This window comes from Trachypithecus francoisi, unplaced genomic scaffold (genome assembly GCF_009764315.1).
Source record: "Trachypithecus francoisi isolate TF-2019V2 unplaced genomic scaffold, Tfra_2.0 Lachesis_group16, whole genome shotgun sequence".
NCBI classification, from domain to species: domain Eukaryota; kingdom Metazoa; phylum Chordata; class Mammalia; order Primates; family Cercopithecidae; genus Trachypithecus; species Trachypithecus francoisi.
The window spans coordinates 91218937-91231619 of NW_022681461.1; the positions used below are offsets into that span (position 1 = coordinate 91218937).

General features: G+C 37.7%; 1 protein-coding gene across 16 annotated transcripts in view; it reads left to right on the top strand.

The window, feature by feature from the left end:
- Window positions 1-12683, top strand: part of RNF38 (ring finger protein 38) — a 148823-nt gene that overhangs the window by 92787 nt on the left and 43353 nt on the right. For 5 of the 16 annotated variants that reach the window (XM_033238091.1, XM_033238086.1, XM_033238093.1 and 2 more), the window contains one exon: window positions 4504-4653. The exons of 6 other annotated variants lie outside the window; for them this stretch is intronic. In XM_033238091.1, the coding sequence (XP_033093982.1) occupies window positions 4504-4653 (150 nt within the window). The remainder of the gene's footprint in view (window positions 1-4503; window positions 4654-12683) is intronic. 5 more of the 16 variants (XM_033238088.1, XM_033238099.1, XM_033238097.1 and 2 more) reach the window with 2 other exon arrangements.

A 12683-nucleotide genomic window follows, 5' to 3' on the forward strand; every position in this document is an offset into this window, starting at 1 on the left:
TGGCTTAGAAGTCATGTATCTGTATCCTCTCTCTCACTTTTATTGGAGAAAAAAAAAAAGGAAATGAACGAAGAAGGATGCTGTTGTCAGAAGCAATTTTAAATGTTTTGGGACAGTGTCTTGTCCTAAGTGCTAATGTTAGTGCGGTAATTACTAATAATTCCTACAGTCTCCAAGAAAAGTTAAGTTGTTGGTTATGTTACCAAAACACAGAATGGCCAGATTAAACAAAGGATGTCCTAAAATAGTAGTGTTGATGCTTAGAAGGTTAAACTATTTTCTATAAACTTTAGTCTTGTGAAATAGGGTTTTCTCAGTTATGCTTAATGAGTTAGTCATATCATTATACGGAAATAGACATTAAACATGATAAGTTTTGGGAGTTGCAGACTTAATCTGGTCTCAGGATGTTTCCTTGGCAGGACTTTTTAAATACAGGTTGCAATCTGAGAGAAAGCCAAAGTTAACAAATGTGTAATGCCAGCCTAAAGAAAAAATTATATCAGTTTTCAGGAAACAAGTTTATTTTTAAGTACTAAAAATGGTTTTAAATAGGCCTGGTGGAATAGTTGATATTTACTAATCAAACTAGATTATAAAGAATGTTACTTTAAAGTAGAAGGTGATTTAGTGGGTTGAGTATGAACCTTAGAATTTGATAGACTTGAGTTCAGATTGTGGTTTTGATATTTCTGAGGTGTGTGACTTTAAGCAAGTCTGTTAAACCTGATGTTCAGTGTATAAAGATGGAAGAGCCCAGTTCAGTTTCTGGCATGAAGCCAGCTGTTACCAGATTGAGGCTTTAAAACCTGTTATACTGCTTAAATAAAAATGTGTTAATTTTTATATCCTTTGTAATCAAATCAGTGTAGCCAAAATTCTGGAGAACAACTTTTTTTCACTGTGGTACAATAATTTTTATTCGAGTTATATACATATACGTTTTGTTTTCTGTTTTGTGTAACAAATTACCACACATTTATTTGTTTAAAACACAAATATTTCCTCACAATTTCCATGAATCAGGAGTCCTGGTATGGGTTAGCTGCTGGGCTCCCTGTCCAGGGCCTTACCTTGCAGGAGCTGTGATTTCCTTCATTTCGTTCCTTTTTTCTTTCTTTTCTTTCGACAGTCTTGCTCTGTCACCAGGCTGGAGTGCAGTGGCACGATCTTGACTTACTGCAACCTCCACCTCCTGGATTCAAGCAGTTCTTCTGCTTCAGCCTCCCAAGTAGCTGGGATTACACATGTGTGCCACCACGCCCAGCTAATTTTTGTATTTTTAGTAGAGACGGGGTTTCATCATGTTGGCCAGAATGGTCTCTATCTCTTGACCTCATGATCTGCCTGCCTCGGCCTCCCAAAGTGCTGGGATTACAGGCGTGAGCCACTGTACCCGGCCCAGAGCTGTGATTTCATCCGTGTCTCCTTCCAAGTTCACTGGTAGAGTGTGGTTCTTGTGATTAGAGGACTGAGGTCCCCCATTTTCTTGCTGGCCGTCAACTGGTGACTGCTTTCAGCTCCTAGAAGCTGCCCTCAAGCCCCTGCCACATGGTACCCTTCGCATGCCTTCTTACAGCAGCTTAGTCTGAAGAATTGACAAGAGAATCTCTTGGGAAGGACTCAGTTCTGCTTTCTCTGATTAAGTCAGGCCCAGGCTCACCCAGGATAATGTCTCTTTTTAACTTGAATTTACCTGACTTGGAATCTTCATTACATCTGAACACCTCTCCACGTTTGTCATATGATTTTACCTAATCATGGGAATGAAATACATCACATTCACAGCCCTGCCTGTGCACATGGGGAAGGGGGTTGTATAGATGTACACCAGAGGTAATCTTGGGCGGCCTGTGTGTGGGACTGCCTGTCCCATACATACACGCGCACACACACACACAAAATGTGTGTGTGTGATTTTATTTTACCTAGTAGTAAAATAAAATTGTACCTCGTTTTAATCAAGGCCATCTATGGTTTTGTCCCAGACTTACTTTGAATATAGCTTTTCTCCATTGTATTTGAATATAGTTTTTTCCCATTATATTTGAATATAGCTTTTCTCCGTTATATTGGTCCATCCTTTTTAAGACAAATGGAGCTTCTGATTAAAGGAAACTATTGTGAGTAGGTGGGGATGTGCCTGAAAATTATGGCCACAGGGACCAGATTGGCCAGTTTTTCATTTGTCTCTGACCAAGATCGTAAGATTTCAAAGGAACAAGGACTGAAGGAGAAGAAACATGACCTTGATTTGGCTTTTCCCAGCCAGCTACTTGTACTAGCAATTTTCTAAGACTGCTTTGGGCATGATAGTTGAAGGCAGGATGGCCTTAGGATAACATCCTACAAAGGATGCATAATGAGCAAATGAAAAGCTCAAGAGGATGCATAAAGAAACCAACCATTTTGAGAGAGTGGCAAAAGCCCTCCTTAGATTGAGTTAGGAATGTGAAATACTCCTTTTTCTATGAAACCTTAACTCTTACCTTCACATTAACTCAGAACTCTTACTCATAATTTTCCCCTATTTTATGGCTTTTAAATATATTATGGTTGGCTGCTTGCATCTGGGTTTCAAAAATTGTTAGAATAAGCTTCTTCAGGGTAGGGCCCATGTTTTATCTTTATATCTTATTAGATTAACAAATATTTACTTATTTTTAGAAACTGTCTCACCGTGTTGACCAGGCTGGAGTATAGTATTGCAGTCATAGCTCACTGTAACCTCAAACTACTGGGCTCAAGTGAACCTCCTGCCTTAGCCTCCTGAGTAGCTAAGACTACAGGAGTGTGCCACCATGCCACGCTAACTTAACTTTTTAAATTTTTATTTATTTATTTATTTTGGTAGAGATGGGATTCTCTCTACGTTGCCCAGGCTAGTTTTGAGCTCTTGTACTCAAGCTCTTCTCCCACTGGGGCCTCCCAAAGGGTTGAGATTACAAGTATGAGCCACTGCATTTGGCCTGTCTCTATACTCTTCCTAATGTAATTCTTGGCTTGTAGGAATCGATCAGTAAATACGCCTTGATTCAGCAATTCATACTTCTGCCTAATGGTAAAGGATAGCACATTCATGTTTGCAGTATAGAGATCAGAACATTCTGTACAGAAAACTAATGAATTCTAAAGTTCCTGTTTTCAAGTGCTTTGTTTTTTACTTCTAGGTGAGTCTTTGGAAGTATTTTTACTCTTACCAGTGGGCACAGTTATGTGTTTACCAGGTCCATAGCAAACCAGAAACAAAATACTATAAAAAAGCTAAGGAAGGTAGGGATATTAATATATTAACAGCAGGGATATTAATATAATTAGCATTTCATTTTATGATTGGTTTCTGGCTGCTTCCTTACTGTCTAGCCATGCTGAATGTTTTGCAGTTCCCTGGCTACACTGCTGTCTCTTGGCAGCTGCTACTTCATAGCACCTAGTGCCTACCGTTACCATAATACTTAAATCATGCAGTGATTTACTTCTGTTTCTTTTTTATAGCATATACTTTTTGAAAGTAGGAAACGATGCCATTGTTTTTGGTTTAGTGCCTGTCATCAAATAGACGCTTAAATGTAGGGTTGAGTGAACGAATGAGGCAATGAAACTCTAAAAAGAAGACCGTGTTAAAGTATATAACTTTTAGTGTAGGGACAAGAGGGACCACTAGTCTTAACCCCCCAAGAAGAATTCACTGTCACAGCACAGTGAAACACATTATGTTCATGATTTTTTTAATGTTACAGAGTAAGTATATTTACATATGAATTTAAGGGGATTAACCCATGATCAAGTCAAACATTTATTTTTGTTTTTTAATTTTTGTAGATCCTGGGGCGATCCTCCCACTTTGGCATACCAAAGTGCTGGGATTACAGGTGTGACCACCGCATTGGTCAAATCAAGCATTTGAAACGTGGCGATCATTTACTTTTGTGCTTATGATTGTGTCCTTTATTCCTTAGGAAGGTCATTAGGTTTGTGTTAAATAGAGCTGAGATTTCCGCGGTGAAACATATGATTGCTATAGAAAATTTGCCACAAATATTGTTAAATCTATCATCTTCCTTTACATGATTATTTTGGAAGGTTAACTAAAAAACAGAATGAGAAAAAGTATTAATCTTGGTCCAGGCAAACACTTAACCTTTCTGTACTTAAGATACGTAATTTTACCTTGGGTTTTCTTAGCATGAAGTCTGTCCTTTAGGATTTCAGAATTAACACCAACAGAAAAAGTTACCAATAGGTATTTGGGAAACAGGAAGGACGTGGTGTTCTTGGGCTGTGCTGTTTTGCCTCCAACGGTTTTCGCAAGAGAGATCCATTGCCAGAGGCAACCTTTGCCATCTTTGTGTTTTGATGTTTAAAATTGATTTTTAATTTCTTTCCTGTCTTCGCTAGCGGAATCATCAAATACCTAGAAAATCCAGACTATCCTTCATAGGCATGATTCTCCACATTGGTGCAGCTAGCCATGAACTATCCTTTTCTTCCTCTTTTTCCCAGATATCTCCCGGGGCCAATTCAGCATCTCTACCTGGCCATCCTAACAAGGTGATTTGTGAAAGGGTGAGACTTCAGAGCCTGTTCCCTCTCCTCCCAAGTGATCAGAACACTACCGTTCAAGAGGATGCTCACTTCAAAGCTTTCTTCCAGGTTCTTATATATTTACCCTTTCCCTACATAGGGCTGAAAGTCACATTCTACGTACGGTGTTTCTAGGAAGGCTTGAAACAAAATGCGCAATATCGTCTCCTTGTTTTCTGTTGTATGTGGAAATAAGTATTCTTCTTAGAGGACTTTAATATTTTTTCAGCCAGCCTTTCTGACGAATGTTTGTCTTCTTGAGCTACTCAGCTACTGTTAATTATTTGACTACTTAATATTCTTATGTTTTGATCTTTTGGTCTTAAATCACTTGTCCTAATAGGTCAAGTTCTGTAGGAAAGTAGAAGATAGTATAAAATATATGAAGTTGTGTAGGAAAGGAAAAATGAAAGCATGTAAGATGTTCACTAGTTACTTGCTTGGCACCCAGAGTTTGATAGTAACATATATTTCTGAGAGAAAACATGGTTACTTGTCTTCTTTTACCTGTGGGTAAACTTGTGAGTTAAAAAAATTAAAAAAAAAAATTTTTTTTTTACTATAAAATGAAAACTCGAAAGTAAGGTGTGTAAATGGATTGAAACTCATTAGGTTATTAACAAGATTACTGGGATCTGCCCATAGAAATCATTGGCTACCAAACTTTCAATCCATATTCCTAGAGAAGCCTGTTCTAGTAATGGAAGTCAGTATCGCTATTATCACAAAAGTCAGATTACACAATTGCCTCTGAGTGGTAGGATTGCGGGCCAGTGTATATAAACCTGAGGTAGTGAAATAATTGATCATCAAGGCTGGGACTTTTGGATAAGAGCCAGCTCGTTTTCTGTTGTTATGAAAGTGAAATGCTTGTGACATATAAAGTTGGAGATAAAAAATTTGGAAGGATAGGTGATCTAGGGCTCTTCAGTCTGGTATTGCTTCTTGGAATTTGTGCCAGGTTCTCTGCTTTGCGTGTATTAACTCTGTTTTTAGCCCTCAGAATACACTAGTCATTGATGGTTTTTAAGATGTGGAAACAGGCTAAGAAAAGCTCAGTGAGGTGCCTAATCACATACGTAGTTATTTGGCAGAGGAGGAGCTCAAATCTAACTTTAGCTGTATCTTGTCTACTATGTATTTGTGGAAGAAATTGACTTAATACCCTTACTACTGCCGCCAATAAAAAGGGTTTTTTGTTTTGTTTTGTTTTGTTTTTTTGGATACTTTTCTCCATACTCCCTTTGTGTCTTCAAACAATAACTCAATATAAACTTTAATTTCAGAGAAATCTACTGCCAAATGTAGATTTAAACTCATGTTGTGAAAACAAAACAATAAAGCTAGAGCCAATTGCATTTGAGTGTTGAAGAAAGATGAAATGTATTGTTGTTAAATTTTAATTTAAATAGTCTTAAGTTAACTTAAGCCTTATTTTCCTTGAACCTTAGAAAAAAGCCCTCGATGAACTTTGGGGTGGGGGTGTAGGGGGAACTAGACTTTTTTTTTTAAAAAAGCCCAGAAACTGCCCTACCACTGTTCAACATGAAGCAAATTAGATCTTTCTCATGACCCCTTTGAGATACTGATACCTTCATCTAGTTGATACCTTTTAAATAGGGTATAATTTGTTAGTTCCAGTTATGCTTCTTATCCTTAAAAACTTAGCTAACCACATGCAAAGGAAAACCTAACCCAGCCATCTAATGTCACAAAATTATTGCCTTAATGTGTTATGCTTTATTCTTCTTGGCTTTCTCCTCAAGTACCTTCTCTCCCAATTCTTTTACTTTTCCTTCTTTTTAGAATAATCTGTTTTAAACAGATTTACCTGTGTTTTCATTTTTTTCTTAAGGCATCATCTCTGCTTCCTTTAAACTCCTGTCTTTTCTGAGGACATCAACCTTCTCTAGGAGTAAAGAAGTGAATTGACCCCCTCCCCCCCGTCGCATGAGGAGTTGGGTGTGTGGCTAGTAAAGTGGCCATATGGGAGAAAAAATGTGTTGCTACTCTTCTGGATTCTTACTGTTGTTTCAACCTCCAGTCTTTTTGAACAAAATAAGTTACCCTGTTTTTGAGCCTTTTTTGGTCAGTCGTATCTATTATTTATCAGTTCTGTCATTGTTCTTGTTTATTACAAATTTTTACATTTTACTTCTTATATTTGCTTGTTTTCTATTCCTCCTAGTCAAGACTTCTTTTTAATTGCCAAAAATTCTGGGCTTTCTTTTAAATTTTACATGCTTTATTTGTGAAATAATAAGTAAATAATATTTGTGAAATATTTCATATATGCACTTTAGAAAATATAAAGCAGACACCTATATAATAGTAAGAGACCATCTAGTGTAAGAAACCAGTCATTACCAATACTTCTGAAGCCCCCATATGACCCTCCGTGTTACATCCCATACTTGTGCCTCAGGTACATCTCTCTTCAGTATCCTTTTGCTTTTCTATATGGTTTTACCATATAAAATATCCCTTGATATTATACTGTTTAATTTTGCTTGTTTCTGAACTTAGTATAAGTGATGTCACACTTTGTATACTTTTAAAAAAATTCGTCCCTACTAGAGCATCTGCCTGTATACTTGATTTATTTTATTGTTTTTAGTTTTCTATTATATGAATATACTGCAGCTCATCTCCTTTCTTTTCGCTTGACATTTGGGTAGTTTCCTGTTTTTTGTTTGTTTGTTTGTTTTTACTATTATTTCAAGCAGTGCTTCCAGGAGTATTTTGTATGTGCTTCCCAGTGCACATTTGGTCGATATTTTAATGTTTCTGTGAAAGTGATGGCTTTGTGTACTCATTGCCCACAGAAGAGGTGTAAGTGTAGGCTTATTTGCATCTCTATAAAAACCCATATTTAAAATTAGAATCTTAAAGTGCTTCATACAATATTTTAAACATTTTTAAATTAATGTATACTTAACACAAAATTTACCTTTTTAGCATATAGGTTTGTGAGTTTTGACAAATGCATACAGATGTGGAGTCACCACCACAATGAATAATAAAATAGTTTCATCACCCCCCAAAATTCCCTCATGTCTTTTTGCTGTCAACCCCTATCTTAAAGTTTTAAAATTAGCCATGTCTTTACTATCAATGGATTCAGTGGTTGTGATTGAAGATAGTAAGTTTTCAAAAGGTAATTAAGTACATGGTGAGATAATTTTATATCTGGCACAACCATTAACTTCAGGGGTGTTTATGGTATCTTAATGACTGCTGTTTTGTGGTGTCTTAATGACTGCTTTTATTTTGTAAATTTGTTAACAGAAAGGGGTCCCGATCCAGACCCCAAGAGAGGGTTCTTAGATCTCGTGCTAGAAAGAATTCGAGGTGAATCCATAGAATAAAGTGAAAGCAAGTTTACTAAGAAAGTAAAGGAATAAAGAATTAGCTACCCCCTAGGCAGAGCAGCCTTGAGGTCTGCTGGTTTCCCATTTTTACAGTTATTTCTTGATTATGTGTTAAACATGGGGTGGATTATTCATGCCTCATTTTTAGACCACATAGGGGTTCCCACGCCATGGCTCACACCTGTAATCCTAGCAATTTGGGAGGCCGAGGTGGGTGGATCACTTGAGGTCAGGAGTTCGAGACCAGCCTGGCCAACATGGTGAAACCCCGTCTCTACTAAAAATACAAAAATTAACCAGGCATGGTGGTTCGCACCTGTGGTCCCAGTTACTCAAGAGGCTGAGGCACAAGAATTGCTTGAATCCGGGAGGCAGAGGTTGCAGTGAGCTGAGATTGTGCCACTGCACTCCAGCCTGTGCAATAGAGCAAGACTGCCTCTCAGAAAATAAAAATAGACCATAGTGGGTAACTTCCTGACATTGTCATGACATTTGTAAACTGTCATGGTGCTGCTGGGAGTGTAGCAGTGAGGGTGACCAGAGGTCACTCTCATCGCCATCTTGGTTTTGGTGGGTTTTAGCCGGCTTCTTTACTGCAGCCTGTTAATGTCAGCAAGATCTTGTATCTTGTGCTGACCTGCTATCTCATCCTGTGACTCAGAATGCCTGCCTTTCTGGGAATGCAGCCCAGCAGGTCTCAATCTTATTTTACCACACCCCTGTTCAATATGGAGGCACTCTGGTTCAAACACCTCAACAAATTTGCTAAAGTTAAATTAGGTGAATTAAAATTTGAAAAGCTGTACACATAGAGAAATATGCCAGGTTTCTGAAAGAGAAAACAAATTATGAAAATATCTGTATTCTAGCAAATTTGTAGACTTAATGAAATTTCCACCCAAAATATCAGCAGAATTTTGTTTCTAGAACTATCAGAATTATTTTTAAATTCAAATGGAAGATTATTGAAGAAAAGAGGGGGAAAAACTTTTCTGAAAATTGTCATAAGGGGAGAATATGCCAGAAGAGATGGCAAATCATATTAGAAAGAATTAGCTCTGTCAGAGACCTCTGTGTTGGTATTAGATTGGTGCAAAAGTAATTCTGGTTTCAGACTGAATTTTAAATCATCATAGGCTCAAACACATCTTTATTATGGGAACCATTACAATCAACACATTTTTACCAACGATAAGTAAGTTTGTTTATTCTGATAGCATAAAAATCACTGCTTCAGGATTGGACGAATTCTTGGAAAGTATTTTCTGCATCCTGCTGGTTGTAGACACCTTTTCTCAGCAAAAAGTTGGTTGTTGAGATGCTTGAAGAAGTGGTAGTTGGTTGGCGAGAGGTCAGCTAAATATGGCAGATGAGGCAAAACTTTGTAACCCAATCTGTTCAATTTTTGAAGCGTTGATTGTGCGACGTGCACGAATTGGGCAAGAAGAATTGGGCCCTTTCTGTTGACCAATGCTGGCTGCAGGCATTGTAGTTTTTGGTGCACGTCATCGATTTGCTGAGCATACTTCTCAGATGTAATGATTTTACAGAGTTTTGGAAAGCTGTGGTGACTGGGCGCAGTGGCTCAGGAGGCTGAGGCAGAACAATTGCTTGAACTCAGGAGGCGGAGGTTACAGTGAGCTGAGATCATGCCATGGCACTCCAGTCTGAATGACAAGAGCGAAACTCTGTCTCCAAAAAAAAAAAGCTGTAGTGGATCAGATCAGCAGCAGACCACCAAACAGTGACCGTGACCTCTTTTTCGTGCAAATTTGGCTTTGGAAAATGATTTGGAGCTGCTTCTTGGTCCAGCCACTGAGGTGGTTATCACTGGTTGACATATAAAATCCACTTTTTGTCTCCTATCAAAATCTGATCAAGAAATGGTACCTTGGTCTTGTGTAGAATAAGAGAAGATGACACTTAAAAACAATTTTTTTTTTTTTAATTTAAATTTTCGATTAGCTCACGTGGCACCCACTTACCGAGCTTTTTCACTTTCCCAATTTGCTCCAAATGCCAACCGGCCATACCATAGAACAGTTCACATTGAGTTCTTCGGCAACTTCGCATATAGTTGTAAGAGGATCAGCTAGCTCGATGATTGCTCTCAATTGGTCATTGTCAACTTCTCATGGCGGGCCACACTCCTCATCTTCAAGGCTCTCGCCTCCTTTGCAAAACTTGAACCACCACTGCACCATATATTCGTTAGCAGTTCTGGGCCAAATGCATTGTCGATGTTGCCAGTTGTCTCTGCTGCTTTATGACCCACCTTGAACTAAAATAAGAAAATTGCTTGAGTTTGCTTTTTGTCTAACATCATTTCCCTAGTCTAAAATAAACATAAATAGCAAGTAATAAGTCATTAATAAAGAACATAAAGTGAGACATTCCCATTAAAATGATATGTAACATAGCCACGTTTATTTTAGAATGTATTCCGATACCAAACGGCACATTCCAACAATGCATAAACTGCAGTTATTTTTGCACTCACCTAATACATCTGGTGGATATTTTTCAGCCCCTTATCCTGCACCGTGAAACCTCCTTTCACTGGCTTCCATCACACTCTACCCTCCTCTCCTAATCAAGTACCCAGCATTAAATGTTGGTGATTCTTAGGGCTCAGTATTGGGCTTTGTTTTCGTTACATAAACTTTTGAGGGGGCAGTTTTGTCTGTGTCTGCAGTTTCATGAACTATGATCTGTCTATATACCAACACTCCTAAATTTATATTCCTACCCTCTGAGCTCCAGCTGTTTACAGAACACCTCCAGGCGAGGTATCTCTCAAAGGATCTGTTAATTTCAGGTTGTTATAGTATCTTTCCTGTTTCCAATGGCTTAATGTTTATACTTTAGATTTTTTATTTTAGCCTCTTATCTGCAATTATAGCTTAAAATTATAGTTACAGATACATGAGTAGAATCTAGTACTCTGGTAGGAATATAGTGATAACTACAATTGTAGCATCAAGCTAAATTAGTTTTTGTGAACCAATGATATTTTGTGTAATTAGGAATTGTGAAAAATACAGTATATAACATCACCAGTCTGTTACTCAAATACTAGCCATGTAGGCCTCCTTCGACTTAGGAATCCGCTTTATTTACAGTTCCTGTGTTTTGATGTGCTAGCAGTTATAGCCAATGATAGGAAAATACCGTATTGCTATTCATTATGATGTGATTGCAGTATGTTATACTACTAGAGTGCTTTTCTGAGCAGTCACTGCATATCAGACTGTTATTTTCTTTGGGCTTCCATTTAAAAAAAAAAACACAAACTTGGATCATATCAAAGAGCAAAATTTGTTTCTGCATGTTTATGGTAACTTTTGAAAACAACATTCAAACCCTCTTTTTTTCTTTTATGTCTGCAAGTAAAATAACATTTCAGGAGAATATATTAGTTGTCTGGTTGAGAGATTGGATTTCATTGCAAAATTGTGATCTGAGGAGTATAAGAGTTATACATCAAATGAAAGTCCTATGTGAGATAAGACTGTACATTATGTAGTTCAAGGGCAGTATGTTTACTGAACTGCCTTAAAAAGTTTCAGTTTCACTAATAGAAACACATTTTAGGCCGGACGTGGTGGCTCATGCCTATAATCTCAGCACTTTGGGAGGCTGAGGTAGGCAGATCATGAGGTCAAGAGATAAGAGACCATCTTGTCTGACATGGTGAAACCTTGTCTCTACTAAAAATACAAAAATTGGCTGGCACACGCCTGTAGTCCCAGCTACTCGGGAGGCCAAGGCAGGAGAATTGCATGAACCCAGGAGGCGGAGGTTGCAGTGAGCCAAGATCGCGCCACTGCACTCCAGCCTGGCAACAGAGTGAGACTCTGTCTCAACAACAAAAAAACACGTTGTACATATTATCTGGACATAGTTTAAAAATAAAATCCTCATCTTGAGAATAAAATGAGGTAATGTTAGAAGTCATTTTGTAAACTATTATGTGATCCAAATATAAAATTATTAATTTTCTGCTTTCCCCAGCTTATATCCATCTTGTGCAAAACAAAAAAGGATCTTGTCTTAATTTTCTAGTAACAAGTTGCTTATATAGAGTGTTGATTTCTAAGTGTTTTCACATTTATTTAAAATGAGTAAAATTTAGTGAGAGTTTGCTCTTCCTGGGCCCTTTGCATTTAACTGTTTTTCCTTAGTTGTGGAATAAGAAACTTCATTTTTGTTAAAGATAATTAAGGCAAGTAGGGAAAGTCTGGGAATTTAAAGGAGAATTGAAGATTCTTAACTAATGCCGTGCTTATTTGTAAATTTAAGGTGAAGAGTAGTCCTTCTGACTGATTAGAAAGAGGACCAGGTTCTTGAGAAATTCCATTCCCCCACACAGGTTGCCTCTTTACTGCTTTGGGAAGGAAGTCCTTAGGGCTCCCTAGTGGTTGCCGTTAGAGGCACATTGTAGTCACTGAGTAGAACTTGGAACCTGTTTCTGTTTGGGAAAAGTTTGTCTGGCTCAGCATCTCCTATTGTCTCTAAGACTTGCTGATATATATAAACCCAAGATACATGTTACATATAAAATTGTTTTTCTTTAGCCTTTAATGACTTCTGACTTGTTCATCTGGAATTATGGAATGCATTCTTATGCCTCCCTCAGGTTCATTTCACTTCTGTTGATGTTTTGGTAATAAAAATGGTTTGGTGTTAATAGAGGTGTACTCCAAGACTCATTTTCATCAGATTTAA